Source organism: Nicotiana tabacum, chromosome 3 (assembly GCF_000715075.1).
Source record: "Nicotiana tabacum cultivar K326 chromosome 3, ASM71507v2, whole genome shotgun sequence".
Taxonomy (NCBI): Eukaryota; Viridiplantae; Streptophyta; class Magnoliopsida; order Solanales; family Solanaceae; genus Nicotiana; species Nicotiana tabacum.
The window spans coordinates 134,583,082-134,597,167 of NC_134082.1; the positions used below are offsets into that span (position 1 = coordinate 134,583,082).

At 37.3% G+C, this 14,086-nt stretch overlaps 1 protein-coding gene across 3 annotated transcripts; it reads left to right on the forward strand.

The window, feature by feature from the left end:
* The first annotated feature begins 502 nt into the window (after positions 1-502).
* LOC107794619 (uncharacterized) lies at positions 503-13,786 on the forward strand. 3 transcript variants are annotated; one of them, XM_075249960.1, is made up of 13 exons: positions 503-743; positions 901-1,059; positions 1,540-1,791; positions 1,895-2,014; positions 2,250-2,330; positions 3,774-3,869; positions 4,393-4,488; positions 10,008-10,061; positions 10,148-10,351; positions 11,317-11,442; positions 11,695-11,760; positions 12,464-12,736; positions 12,923-13,786. In XM_075249960.1, exons 1-13 carry the CDS (start codon positions 681-683, stop codon positions 13,397-13,399), a joined length of 2,067 nt encoding a protein of 688 aa, XP_075106061.1. In that variant the 5' UTR covers positions 503-680; the 3' UTR covers positions 13,400-13,786. The 3 variants fall into 3 exon arrangements, with proteins under 3 accessions (XP_075106061.1, XP_016472608.1, XP_016472609.1); XM_016617122.2 differs by having other exon boundaries at positions 525-743; positions 12,437-12,736; XM_016617123.2 differs by having other exon boundaries at positions 603-743; positions 1,640-1,791; positions 12,437-12,736.
* The last annotated feature ends 300 nt before the right edge of the window (positions 13,787-14,086 follow it).

The following is a 14,086-nucleotide window of genomic DNA, read 5'->3' on the forward strand; positions in this document are numbered from 1 at the left end:
CTCCAAATCACTTCAAATTTAAATTTTGGACTCCTTTTGATATTTTCAATCAATTGGAACAACACGCAATCCAAACAACTAACAAACTCAAAAAATCCTATTTTCGAAAGCAAAGATTTGAATGACCTTCATTGCAACCAGATGACACAGGAAGAGAAACAGTAATGGCGGACGACCCCTTGAAGCATATGCAGAAAATGTGAGAAGAAGAGAGTGAAAACAATGGTTGTGAGAACTCATATTTAACTCCATAGCTTTTAGAAGCAATGATGGTAAGAACACATATTTTAAATTTGCTAGTGCTTTTAAAATATGTACAATATGGGGTAGGTGAGGTAAAACTTAAAAATATGAGTCATTTTTTTGATATGGTGTGAAATCACGTATATTTTCTTGTAGTTATTTTTATTTCTCTGCAATTTATGAATTTACACCTCCATCTTGCAACTTTTTAAAATAAGGATAAAATTTAAACAATGGTCTAAGAAGTACATTTGCGTAAATCAGCCCGTATCTTTTCAACCCAATTTTATTGGGTCCGATCAGTAGGCGGGTCGGGAGGAAGATCAACCCGTACGCAAACGTTACAACTCTGTTGTTCTGTCGAAGCTGAGAACGCTACAGCACTGCTTCGACTCAGTGAGTCCTTGATCAACAAGAAGAAGAAGAAGAGGCCGAAGATGAGGAAGCGCGATTTAGCTATTCTGATGCTATCTGCTTTCGCTATTTTCTTTTCTCTTCAGGTATTTTTTTTTCTCATCCTCATTTCTCTATTCAACGCCAGTCTCATACTGCCAAAAAATAGCACCGATCTTCAAGAACCCTAGCTTCTTAAATATCACTTTTCCTAAAAATTCCTACTTTAAACTTGTATTTATTGTGTATGTATATAATTACCAGCACGAAGGTGATTTATCGTTCAAGGAGGCATGGTTTCATCTATCCGAAGAGTATCCCATCAAATACGAGGCTGAGCGTCTTCCTCCCCCAATTGTTGCCGATCTCAACGGTGATGGCAAGAAAGAGGTCCTTGTCGCCACTCACGATGCCAAAATTCAGGTAATTTTCTGAATTACAATCCCATAGGATCAGAGACTAGATATAGGATTTATAGTCAGTGAGTTCCAAATGTGCATATATAGACGATTAGGTTTGACTAATAAGACATAAAGGGTAAGCCAAATACTTTACGGATTATACAAGTATAGAGAGTCCGCAGAGGGCATTTTTGTTTAAGGCTGCTCACCTTTTTGAATATAAGGAACTGGGAGAGTAGAGGTTATTTTGATAAACCAATGCATAAGCTGAGGCTCCCTACCCTCTGGAAAAAGCTATGCGTGCGACTGCACTATTGAAGTAGTCTCAATCTGCCCTTCCATTCGATCTTTGGTTTATTCTGTGTGGCTGGACAGTACACCAGGCTTGGCAATTTCTGAGCAACATTTAGTAAATTTCTTAATCAGTTTTCCGATGAAGCTCAATCTACTTTGTTTGCTGGAAAGTTTCTTGTATGCCTTTTTTTTCTTTTTTTTCTTTTAGGTTTTGGAACCACATTCTAGGCGTGTTGATGAAGGTTTCAGTGAAGCACGTTTGCTCGCGGAGGTGTCCCTCTTGCCTGACAAAATTCGTATTGTCTCAGGCAGACGAGCAGTGGCGATGGCCACGGGTGTGATAGATAGGAACTATAATCACAGGGAGCCTCGTAAACAGGTCCTAGTTGTTGTTACCTCAGGTTGGTCTGTGATGTGTTTCGATCACAATCTCAAAACGCTATGGGAGGTCAACTTGCAGGTGCTTTATGCATGGAGATTCTCACATTTTGAATTACAGAAACTTCTGATATACTTTCTGATAAACTTATGTTCTATTTGTTCTTCCTGGTAAATTCGTACAGGAGGATTTTCCTCATAGTGCTCATCACAGGGAGATAGCAATTTCCATAAGTAATTACACTGTAAAACATGGAGATTCAGGCTTGGTTATTATTGGTGGAAGGATGGAAATGCAGCCTCATGTATGTAATTACTCCTTTCTAGAAGTGACCAACCCTATTAGAATGTTATTTCATTACGACTTAACTTAGTATTTACAAAGTAAAAAGGCCCAGAAAAAACTACAGCTTTTTGGGACTTCTTGACTCTTGTAGAATTTGTTAGCTAGTCTTTTACCCCTTTTTTGTAGTTTTCTTCGAGTAAGTAAAAGTTACGAAGCGAAATTTTTCTTATGTTACTTATTTTCTTCCTTTTCAGATGCATATTGATCCATTTGAAGAGATTGAAATGGCTGAGAAAAGTGCAGAGCAGCACAGAAGAAGTGCTGCTGAGAAGGAGGTAAATATTCATGCTGTTTGAAGTACACATTTCTTCTTGCTCTTAAGATCACTATTATGTTCCCTGTGCTCTATTTATTACTAGCTGTGCTCTTTTTCGTTCCCCAATTATCGCTGAAACGTAATATCACGTATCATAGTTATCCCTTGACTTTCTTCCGTTTCATATTCTCTTTCTTTCTCATGGGTTGTGTTCAGCTAACACACAATGTAATTCTTGAGGTTTGGGTTATGCTGACATGATTTTCTAAAGAAGACAACTAAATTCCCATATATGTAACTAAGAACAACCATTTACTTATTGAATTAGCTAAGAATATTTCTAGCATTTTAGGTGCCTAAAAAGGTTATCGACTATTGTTAGGTTGTTCAAAGGATGATGGTCTAGTAAATAGTTCTTTTGTTGCATAATTTTCCTGTATCAAAGCTTGAATTGTAATTCAGTAGCTAGTTAGGCATTTTTACAGTTCTCCTCCCTAGTTTTTATATGGAAAGCAATGTAGTCATGGCACGTTGCATCATCTCTATTGTTGTAAATAATTCTCAGTTATCTGGGAATTAGTGGGCTGTAGTATGCTTTCTGTTATCAATGTAATATCTTGAAACCTTATTTGTCCTCTTTCAGTTTCACTTGCCTTTATAGCATCTGGTCTCAATGTTGGATGGTTAGGAAATGGAGTTTTATCAGTTAAGTCATTGTTACCTTTTAAAAAAACATCAATTAACTCGTGGTTCTCACTTGCTTATACCGGTCAAGAAGAAGAATTAAAGAAAAGACTTAGTATCGTGGCTTTCACTCAAGGAGTCTGACTTGAAAATGACTTATATCAGTTCTGGTTGCCAATAAATTTGGGAACATGACGCCCTTTTTACATTCCCTCTTTCATATTTCGGCTCTGATCAAATAAGAAAAGTATTCTTTCTGCATCCCTGTTTGTCATATTAAATATAACTGAGACAAAGTCTAGATGCTTACATAGTCCACATGACTCTGTTCTGGTTGAAATAGTTAGAACTCTTACATGTGCACAAAGGGCTGAGCGTTTATCATTATCCTTTCTCACTTCTTGCTGATTTTGTAATTTTGTGTTATTGAGGTCCTTGAAGTACTTATAAACATGCAACCTTTCTAGATGATAATGCTTATGATCCGCATGGGGTTGGTTGTATTTATGTAGTTCAGGGGGGTGGAGAAATCCCAATCAATATGCCTATTATTCCCTTTTATATTTGTCTAGTTTTGCTTTCTTTTGGTGGTGGGGACTGGGGGGGTTGATGCTGAAAATGAGGAAACTGTTACTTTGTGTAGAGGCTGTTTAAATTCAGTTTTGTAGTTATCCTCTTTTTGCGAATTTGTTTTTTTTCAAAATATGCTTATGGTAATACGTTACTCCTGGATATCTTTTTTATTTGGTGTCTAACTTGATGTATTTGTTTAATGCAGGCTTCTGAGAATTCAGGAGCTGTTGATTTACGCCATTTTGCACTTTATGCACTTGCTGGTCGCACCGGCCAACTTCGCTGGAGCAGGAAGACTGAGGTTACTCATTAACTCTCCCTCCCCCAAAAGGAGCCTTTTCTGCTTCAAGTTATGTTTTTCCCCAAAGAATGAGGATGGTGTTAGTATTGTCGCTCATTTTCCTTTCAAGATTTCTTGGTGTAAGTTTGTTCTGGACTACCTTTCAGGTCAAATATTTCATCAAGTGTGTATCCTAGAGGTATCTGTACCGTAGACGAATATTACAGTTTGCATTGCATCATTGCTGGTCTGATATTTGTTGAAAAAAGGTGTCGTGAAGTTAATAGTGAAGAAAAATTTCAATTTGGAATTGAACATCCTGTGAGAGCTAGCTAGATTTAATATCTTTTACATCCAATTCTTTGCATTAATCTCACATGTGCTTTTACGAGTTGCTGGTGTTGTTCTAGCATAGAGTTTGTGATGTGAACATGGTCAGTTTGGGCTTGGGTAAACTCGAGAAGACATCTTTTTGAAAATTTTTCTATTAATGATCTTCAATCGTTTCTAAGATATTTCTTTCTTTTTTGTCCTGATATTGCAGAATATTCAGAAGCCATCTTCTGATGAATCTCTTCTAATTCCACAACATAACTACAAGCTTGATGCACATGCTTTGAACAGTCGTCATCCTGGGGAGGTATAGAAACATACTAGCTCATTGAATGCATTTGGGGTGTCATCATTTGACATATTTTTTGCTCTGTTCCTTATCTTTGAAAAAAATCTACTTGAAACTTTTTCATTTAGGCAATCTCATAATTTTATTAAAAACTTAGGGGATACAGTAACACTTTCTTTTTTGTTTATATAAGTTAAAATAATATATATATATATACAGTTGACGAATATCGGGATGTCACTTTGTAGAAGAACGAGAAGCCTTTCTCTTATTATAAGTAATTTTTCCATGTTAGTTTTCTGTTCGCTTTCTTCCTGTCATAGTTGGTGTTGCAGTCCAATGTTTAAAAGTTCATACTTTTGCTTATTACCGTGAGAAAGCACGAGAGAAAAATTTATTATTGATATTAGTTGTAATACAATGAACCCTATTTATAAGTATACATAATATATAACCTACTCCTACTACATAAGGGACTGGGACTAATTACATATATATTCACATAGCTATTCTAATACTCCCCCTCAAGTTGGTGCATACAAATCATATGTACCGAGCTTGTTACATATATAACTAATACGAGGACCAGTGAGAGACTTGGTGAAAGTATCTGCGAGCTAATCATTCGACCTCACAAACTTTGTAGTGATATCTCCTGAGGGTATTTTTTCTCTGACGAAGTGACAGTCAATCTCAACATGTTTAGTTCTCTCATTGGAACACTTGATTCGATGCAATATGAAGGGCAGCTTGAGTATCACACACAAGTTCCATTTGGCTAATCTCACCAAATTTTAACTCTTTGAGCAACAGTTTGATCTAAACTAGCTCACATGTTGCCATAGCCATTGCTCGATATTTTGCTTCTGCAGTAGACCGAGCAACTACATTCTATTTCTTGCTCTTCCAAGACACCAAGTTACCTCCTACTAAAACACAATATCCAGGCGTAGAACGTCTATCAGAAAGTGATCCTGTCCAATCGGCATCTGAGTATCCAACGATTTGCTTATGGCCTCGATCCTCAAACAATAGTCATTTGCCTGGAGCTGATTTAATATACCGAAGAATGCGGACAACTGCATCCTATAAACTGACTTATAACACTCACAGGAAAGGAAATGTCAGGTCTAGTCATTGTGAAGTAATTTAATTTACCAACCAACTGCCTATATCTTGCAGGATCGCTAAGGCTCCCCCTGCCTTGGCTGAGGTCTACAACCTGTCATTCCTGTCTCAAGAATGTTTAAGGCATACTTTCATTGTGAGATCACAATATCTGAGCTAGACTAAGCGACCTCAATACTAGAAAATACTTTAATTTGCCCAGATCCTTAGTCTGAAAGTACTGAAAGAGATGTTGCTTCAACTTAGTAATACCATCCTGATCATTGCCAGTGATAACAATATCATCAACATAAGCCACCAGATAAATAGCAGAATGCCGATAAAACACAAAGTGATCAGCTTCACTACCAGCCATGCCAAACTCCTGAATAACTGTACTGAACTTATCAAACCAGGCTCGAGGAAACCTCTTTAGCTATAGAGGGACCAACGCAACCGATATACAAGGCCACTAGACTCCCTCTAAGCAACAAAACCAGGTGGTTGCTCCATATAAACCTCATCCTCAATGTCACAATGAAGAAAAACATTCTTAATGTCCAGCTAATAGAGAGGCCAATGGCGAACATCAGCTAGGGGTGGGCGTTCGGTACTTCGGTACGATATTTATAAAGTATGGTTCGGTACTTCGGTATTCAGTATATCAATTATGGATACCAAATACCGTACCAATATAGTTCGGTACGGTTCGGTATTTTCTTGTTTGGTTCGGTACGGTTTCGGTATCATACCAAATCTTTGTATTTTTTTACCTTGTTTTTTTTCTAATCTTCGACTCTGAATCTTTGTAACTCTAAGGATCTCTCTTTGATACTCATATAATGTAGGATTGATGGGGACCAATTCTGTATTCTATTGATTCTCTCTTTAATATATGTTAGAATAGGATTCATCTAATCCTTGCTTCCATCAACAACTTCATTTCCTTTTAAAATTCTCTCTAGTCCTTGATTTAAAAAATAAAAAATAAAAGAGAAACCCCTTTTGCTCCCTAATCTATACATATATAAAAACCCTTTGCGTAGTTCATCCAATTCCAAACAAATTCACCAATCACGTCATTGTTCTTTCTTTCTTTTTCTCAACTTCAAAAGAAATCTAATAAATGAACAAGGAACCAAGAAAGTGATGTATAGTAACATGGAAGAAAAAACTTGCATAGTAAGAAGCACAAGTCGTCCATCATCATGTTCAGCACTAGGGATGAGCAAGAATTCACAAATAATATCCAAGGTGAAGCCCCAAACTGTGGCGAAATTAGCTCTTACAACATGAAGTACGTCACCTAAAGTAAGGCACAAATTTTACATGATAAAGATTGGAAGTGAACCAGCGTACTTAACATTAACTTAAACCTGGGTTGGGGCATTGGGCTTAGTCTTGTTGGGCTACTAGCTAAGGGTAACAACGTTGAAATTTTGGGCTGGGAATTGATAACTTGGGCTTGGTGGTAGTAAGGGAATGTTTACTTAAATGATTCGGTATTTCAGTATTTCGGTATACCAAAATATCAAAACCTCAATACCGAGGACCGAACCGAAATACCGAATAACCGAAAAATCGATACCGAAGTAGTACCGAAATACCGAACATACCAATACCGAATTTATTCAGTTCGGTTCGGAATTCGGTTTTTCAGATTTTATTCCCACCCCTAACATCAGTCATTGATAGAAAAAGGCGGACTTGTGCTATTTTAGCCACGAGAGAGAAAATATCACTATAATCAAGCCCACATATCTGAGTATATCCTTTGGCAACAAGACGAGCCTTAAGTCGATCAACCTGACCATCTAGACCAACTCTGACTACATACACCCAACGACAACCAACAGTCGATTTACCCGAAGGAAGAAGAACAAGCTCCTAAGTACCACTTGTATGTACAATAGACATCTCATCAATCATAGCTTGTCGCCATCCTGGATGAGACAGTGCTTCACTTGTAGACTTAGGTATGGAAATATATGACAATAATGATACAAATGCACAATGGGGTGATGACAGATGATGGTAACTTAAATCGACATAATGGGGATTAGGAATAAGCGTGGACCGTATACCTTTCTGTAGTGCAACCGGTTGATTAAGAGGAGACAAGTTTGCAGTATTAGCAGGGTCAGGTGCAGTACGTGAATCAGGTGGGCCTGATGCTGGGCGCGGACGACGATGATAAGTCAGAAGTGGTGGAGCTACAGAAGGTTGAATTGGACTAGGTGGTGGAACCGAAGCTATATATGGTGGAACTAGAGCTAGAGGTGATGGAGCTGCAATTGGAGCTGTAGGTGGTGGAGCTGGAGTTGTAGAGGAAGATGAATGGGAGATAGTGACTGAATCTCCAAAAGATGGAACTGGAAATATCTAAGTTATTACTTGGACCTGTGAAGTATGATAGGGTTTCAAAAAAGGTAACATCAGCGGACATAAAGTACTGTTGGAGGTCAGGAGAATAGCATCGATACCCATTTTGTGTTCTCGAGTAACCCAAAAATACACATTTAATAGCACGAGGAGCTAACTTATCTTTTCATGGAGTAAGATTATGAACAAAACATGTGCTCCCAAAGACACGGGGCAGAAGAGAGAACAAAGGTAAGTGGGGAAACAAGGACAGTGAATGGAACTTGATTCTGGATAGCTGAAGATGTCATACGATTAATAAGATAGCATGATGTAAGAACTGTATCCCCAAAAACGCAACAGAACATGAGATTGTATGAGTAGGGTACGAGCAGTTTCAATAAGGCGTCTGTTCTTTCATTCAGCTACCTCATTTTGTTGAGATGTGTACGGACAAGATGTTTGATGAATAATCCCATGAGAGTTCATGAACTGCTGAAATGGGGAAGACAAATACTCTAGGGCATTATCACTACGAGTTGTTTGGTAATGTTAAAACTTCAACTTGAAAATACTCCATAATTTGAATGGGTAATTTTATTTTTATTTTTATTATAGATAATTGTAAGATATTTATATTTATTAATTCAAATAGAGTAACCAATTATTTCAAAATTTAAAATTCAAAATAGTTTTTAGTTAGAAAGGTAGTTTATTTTGTCTTAACAATGCCACTTGGCTTTTTGTATTTACGCCACTTGCCTTAATGAGATTGCTTTTTCTTCTACTTTTTAATTATAGATAGATATAATTATTTTACATCTTTTTCTCTCTCTCTCTCTCTCTATATATATATAAACTACTATCCATTCAATTTGAATTTTTAGTTTTTTTTTTTAAATAATTTTAAAATTTCAACTTGAAAATGTTCCCAATTTGAATGGGTAGTTTTTTTGTATTTTTATTTTTTTATATTTTCATTTTCTATTATATAGCTAATTATAAGATATCTATATTTATTAATTCAAATAGAGTAACCAATTAATTCAATATTTAAAATTCAAAAGGTTTTTTTAGTTAGAAAGGTAGTTTATTTTGTCTTAATAATGCCACTTGGCTATTTGAGGTTATGCCACTTGTCTAAATATTGTGCTTTTGCCTCTCCCTTTATTATATATAGATTCCTAAAAACTAAAATGGCTCTTTTTTGAATCTTTTTGCTTCTCTTCAACTCTCTTTGTTCAGTTACTAAAGCAACTAAATTTAAGTTATATACTCCAAATAAATTCTTTGTTCTATGGGTGATCATTGAAAATAAAAAATTATTTTTGCATTTGAAATTATTTTTCAGTGGCTTTGTTGAAGCAGTAGAGTTTCATTTGACTATTTGAGTTGTTTTATTGATATTGTCGTTACAGTATATACAGGATGCTGAATAAGTAATTTGCATTTCAGCTTGATGTTACAAGTACTAAGTCATATATTTTTGGTAATTTGTATTCACCATGAAATGTGCGCTTTACGTAGAAAAAGCTTGCTATTCGCTTCTTTCTTTTCACTTAAAACACTCAGGCACTAGGGTGATTCACACATATAGAGGATAAAATGAGATAATGTCACCTGAGCCTGCGTGGACCTCCAAATGCACACGTCTGTAGCTATACATTATAATGTTTGAAGGTGATAAAAGAGAATATTGCGGATTTAAGAAAACCCCAATATCTTGAATATTGAGGATTTAACTAAGAACACAACATAATTGTTTCAAACGATCCATATAAGTGTTACCAATTAGTTGGGTCTAACGCTAATTTGTTAGTGTTACACTTACGTTAGGTCTGGTGTTTGTTCTCGTATTTTATGGTGTAAGAATTGTTTGTTATGGAATGAAATCAACCTGAATAGAGCTAATGGATATAAAAACCTCTTGCAGCAGATTGGCCATTGATTGATATTCAATTTGTTGTTCCATCTTTTCCCACTACTTCTGCCTTGTTCGTTGAGAAATGCGTTATTCAACTCTAAAATATATTCATCACTAAGCTAACTTGAACTGTTTCCAATTTTAGTTCGAATGTCGGGAATTTAGAGAATCCATTCTTGGAGTTATGCCACATCACTGGGTGAGTGGCATCTTACTGCTCTATACTGATCGTCATTGCATTGCATGTTATTGGTGATGACACTAATGTGAATTCTTTCGGAGCAGGATCGGCGGGAGGACACCAGGTTAAAGCTGGCACACTTCAGGCGACATAAAAGGAAGGTGGTAAAGAAAGTACCTGGGAAGTCTGTCACCTACCCTTACCATAAGCCTGAGGAAAATCATCCACCTGGCAAATACACTACTAAAAGAATCTCAAATGTTATTGGAAAGGCAGTAAATTATGCAAAATCAGCAAAACCCAAAAAGGTGATGGTTTACTGTGGGTTTTTAGCAGTTCCCCTGTTCTCTTCGTCCTTGCCCTTTTTTCTCAAGACTGTCTTGTATTATGTACTGATAACTATTTGCCATTACTTTAGAAGATGTGTTTCTGATATATCCTTAGCTGTGATCTTTAATTAATAATCTTAATGGCACAATATTCCAGGATTCTACAAGTGATGTACTCGTCAGATCTCAAATTGCTTGAAGTTCTAATTTTTTTTTTAACATTAATGTAGAAAAGCTAATTTGTGAATTGGTTGTTAGAGAAAAACTCTCTTACCAAATATGCTTTAATGGCGTTATGTTTTAATTGTTTGGTAACTCTCATACTCAAGTGTCAACCTATTTTGTAGAGTGAATGATTTGGCATATCGATCGAGAGGGGAGGGAGGGAAACAAAAACTGTCTTTCTACCCCTCTTAACGTGTAACATACTTTCCTAGTATAGACTGTGATGTGATTCCATACAGATTGATATCAATGAGAGAGCTGAAATCTGGAAAGGAAATTCTGAAACAAAAACTGTCTTTCTACCCCTCTTAACATGTAACATACTTTCCTAGTATGCTTCAGTTAGCATAAAATGACTGATGTGATGCCATACAGATTGATATCAAGAAGCAGGTTTTAGGGAAGTAAAGGCATAGCTTTACTGCATCTACGAATGAGCAATTAAATCCTGGTTTTCATCTCGTTTAGACTGTAACATCTTTTCCATGGTTTTTATACTATATCACTATTCACTAACATAATCCCTGTTTTGTGATGGAAATTGCATTTCTGTAGGACCATCTAGTAGAGCAACATTTTTCTGCTGGCAGCTAATTTGAAGTTAGATCATGCATGGATAGTTAAGACCTATTCGACCATAATTGAGAATATTTTGACTATACTGCGGTCCTCAAACTATTTTAGCACTCAGTTACATTTTAAGCATTTTATTGGTGCAGCCGTTGCCCTATGTTCCTACTATCACCAATTATACCAAGCTATGGTGGGTCCCTAACGTTGTTGTGGCTCATGAGAAGGAAGGGATTGAAGCTGTTCATATAGCAACTGGTCGTACTGTGTGCAAGGTATGTACTGTCGCTATCACATATTTGGTTTAAAATACTTATGATTGATGATTCCAGTATTGCTGTGTGTATGTTAAAATATAAGGACATTGCCCAAGTAACAGAGGTCTCGAATAGTAGCTGTATGACAAATGCTAAGCATACTATTTTTTGTGCCAGAAAACCCTTTCGAGTGAACTCTGGACCCTTTTCATTCTCACTATCTCCTTGTCTGTTAGTTTGTGGTTTGATGTGAGTTTATGATTTCACCAGCTTCATCTCCTAGAAGGCGGGCTTCATGCAGATATCAATGGCGATGGAGTTTTGGACCATGTCCAGGTAAAGTATAAATTTTTGCTCTCTTTTGTCTCTCTCCATTTCCAATGTGAATTCTATAAAAAAATTGCGTACTAATATTGCGGACGGGATAAGCTCAATTAGCTTTGATATATGCGTCCTGCTTAAATGGGAGTAGTTATGGATAATGAAACAAAGAATAAAGCAGCAAATAGATTGCTCAATCAAGAGGAAAAAGATAGAACTAGCATCTGACGAAATGACCAGCTGCAGAAGATCTTTGGGACCCTAAACAACTGGCCTAAAAACTGAACTTCCACTTTAAAGCATTAAACTTTACAGTGGAGAAGTTTATTTAAAAAAGAGGATAAAAGATGTGCAGAGGATGAGATAATTCTAGAGACACTCGGTTTCTCTTGAGCTTATTTATCTTATGACTGACATGTATCTAGGATACTGGATGATAAAACTGAAAGTGGAAGGTAAGAACCCCTTCTTTTCTGAAAAGGTTAAGAGCTTTTTTAGGAGAGAAATCGACCTGTCATATTTTCAAAGATCACAGCACTGGCGGATTAGAAAGCAATGAAAGGTGCTTTAACTCTAGATGAATGATTAAGGTTAAATGTTGGTGACTTAACAGTACTGTTTTTGTAAGAAATCAATCAGCATTTTCACGCCTTTTTGTCTTCTCTTTTCTTTCCTAATTTTTTTTTTGCAGGTTGTGGGGGCCAATGGTGCTGAACAGACTGTTGTTAGTGGATCAATGGAGGTGCTGCGTCCCTGTTGGGCTGTTGCAACCTCTGGTGTTCCAGTGCGGGAACAGCTTTTCAATGCTTCTATTTGTCGTCATTCTCCTTTTAACTTATTCCAGCATGGTGAATTCTCCAGAGGGTTTGGTCACACTTTTGATGCAACTTCTCTAGAGGTAGCAACGCCTATTCTCATCCCCAGAAATGATGGTCATCGACATCGTAAGGGAAGCCATGGAGATGTTATATTCTTGACAAATCGTGGCGAGGTATCCTTTTAACTTGGAACAAGTGTTTAGTTGTAACAGTAACACGCAATAGTTTCTTCACACTGAGTAGTTCGAATTCTGATAGAAATGATTTCTCATGCCATGGACATGCTTAATGTCTTATCTTCCATGAGATGTTGGGCACATTCATTTTATTCAATAATTTGAAAATGGATTACTTGTCAGGTAACATCATATTCTCCGGGCTTGCATGGACATGGTGCTCTGTGGAATTGGCAGATATTGACTGGTGCTACATGGTCAAACCTTCCATCGCCTGCGGGAATGATGGAAGCTGGCACAGTGGTGCCGACTCTAAAGGCATTTCCACTGCGTGTGCACGACAGTCAAGAATTGATCCTTGCAGCAGGAGACCAAGAAGCTGTAGTATTATCTCCTGGAGGGAGTCTGTTGACTACTATCGACCTCCCTGCACCTCCCACTCATGCCTTGGTGTCTGAAGACTTCTCAAATGATGGATTAACTGATCTTATCCTTGTTACTTCAAGTGGAGTTTATGGTTTTGTTCAAACTAGGCAACCTGGTGCACTCTTCTTTAGCACACTTGTAGGCTGCCTTATAATTGTGATGGGAGTGCTCTTTGTCTCACAGTATCTAAATTCTACAAAGGGAAAACCTAGGGCAACTTCTGGTCAGTGGTGACAAGTGAGGCATACTGATAGATTATAGAGTAGTGTAAGCCACAAGATCCCAGACTTAGTGCAGAAAAAGAACTACCGTGGGATTTCAGCCATATGCATCAGGAAGGGCTTCGGTTTGTGCGAATGGACCAGCTTGCAGAGAAAAAGATAGGGAACACTGTAAACTTTTAGAGAGCTCTTTTTATTCTTAGTCCTAATTCTCCTATACGATTGAGTTGTATATTACTGCAACACTTGTTGCATATGAGCTATGCCTGTATTTGGGGTTAGATTAAGGTAAGTTTTTCTGTCAACATTTCATCCTTGATGTCGTTTTTACTACTCCCCAAATGCTACAAGATTCTCAAGGTGTACTATAGCATGTTGCTCAAATTAGTGCAGTTTTGTATTCGTCGGCTGTTTTCATAGCTACATCTTTCCCAGGTCTAGCTAGATATCCCCTCGCCCCCACCCACCACAATAAAAAAAGAAGATATATTGTGCACTTGCTATAGCTGAGATGGAAACGCAACGGGAGAAGCTAAGGGAAGTCTTGCCACCATCCAAACGTATATGGTAGTAGTTTTGGTACAGTAAGTTGATTGATAGCAATATAGTTCCATTGCCTAACGTAGGCCTATGAACAGAGACTCCTGTGTGGGTTTTAGGTCGAAGTTAGCTCAGTTTGGTGCCCAGCTATCCCCTTCTG

Bases quoted from the DNA above. Each gene is read 5' to 3' on its own strand.
- LOC107794619 (XM_016617122.2), top strand. From the start codon at position 681: ATGAGGAAGCGCGATTTAGCTATTCTGATGCTATCTGCTTTCGCTATT. The intron at 744-900 runs GTATTTTTTTTT...TATAATTACCAG, and splicing joins CTATTTTCTTTTCTCTTCAG to CACGAAGGTGATTTATCGTT. The intron at 10,062-10,147 runs GTGAGTGGCATC...CTTTCGGAGCAG, and splicing joins GAGTTATGCCACATCACTGG to GATCGGCGGGAGGACACCAG.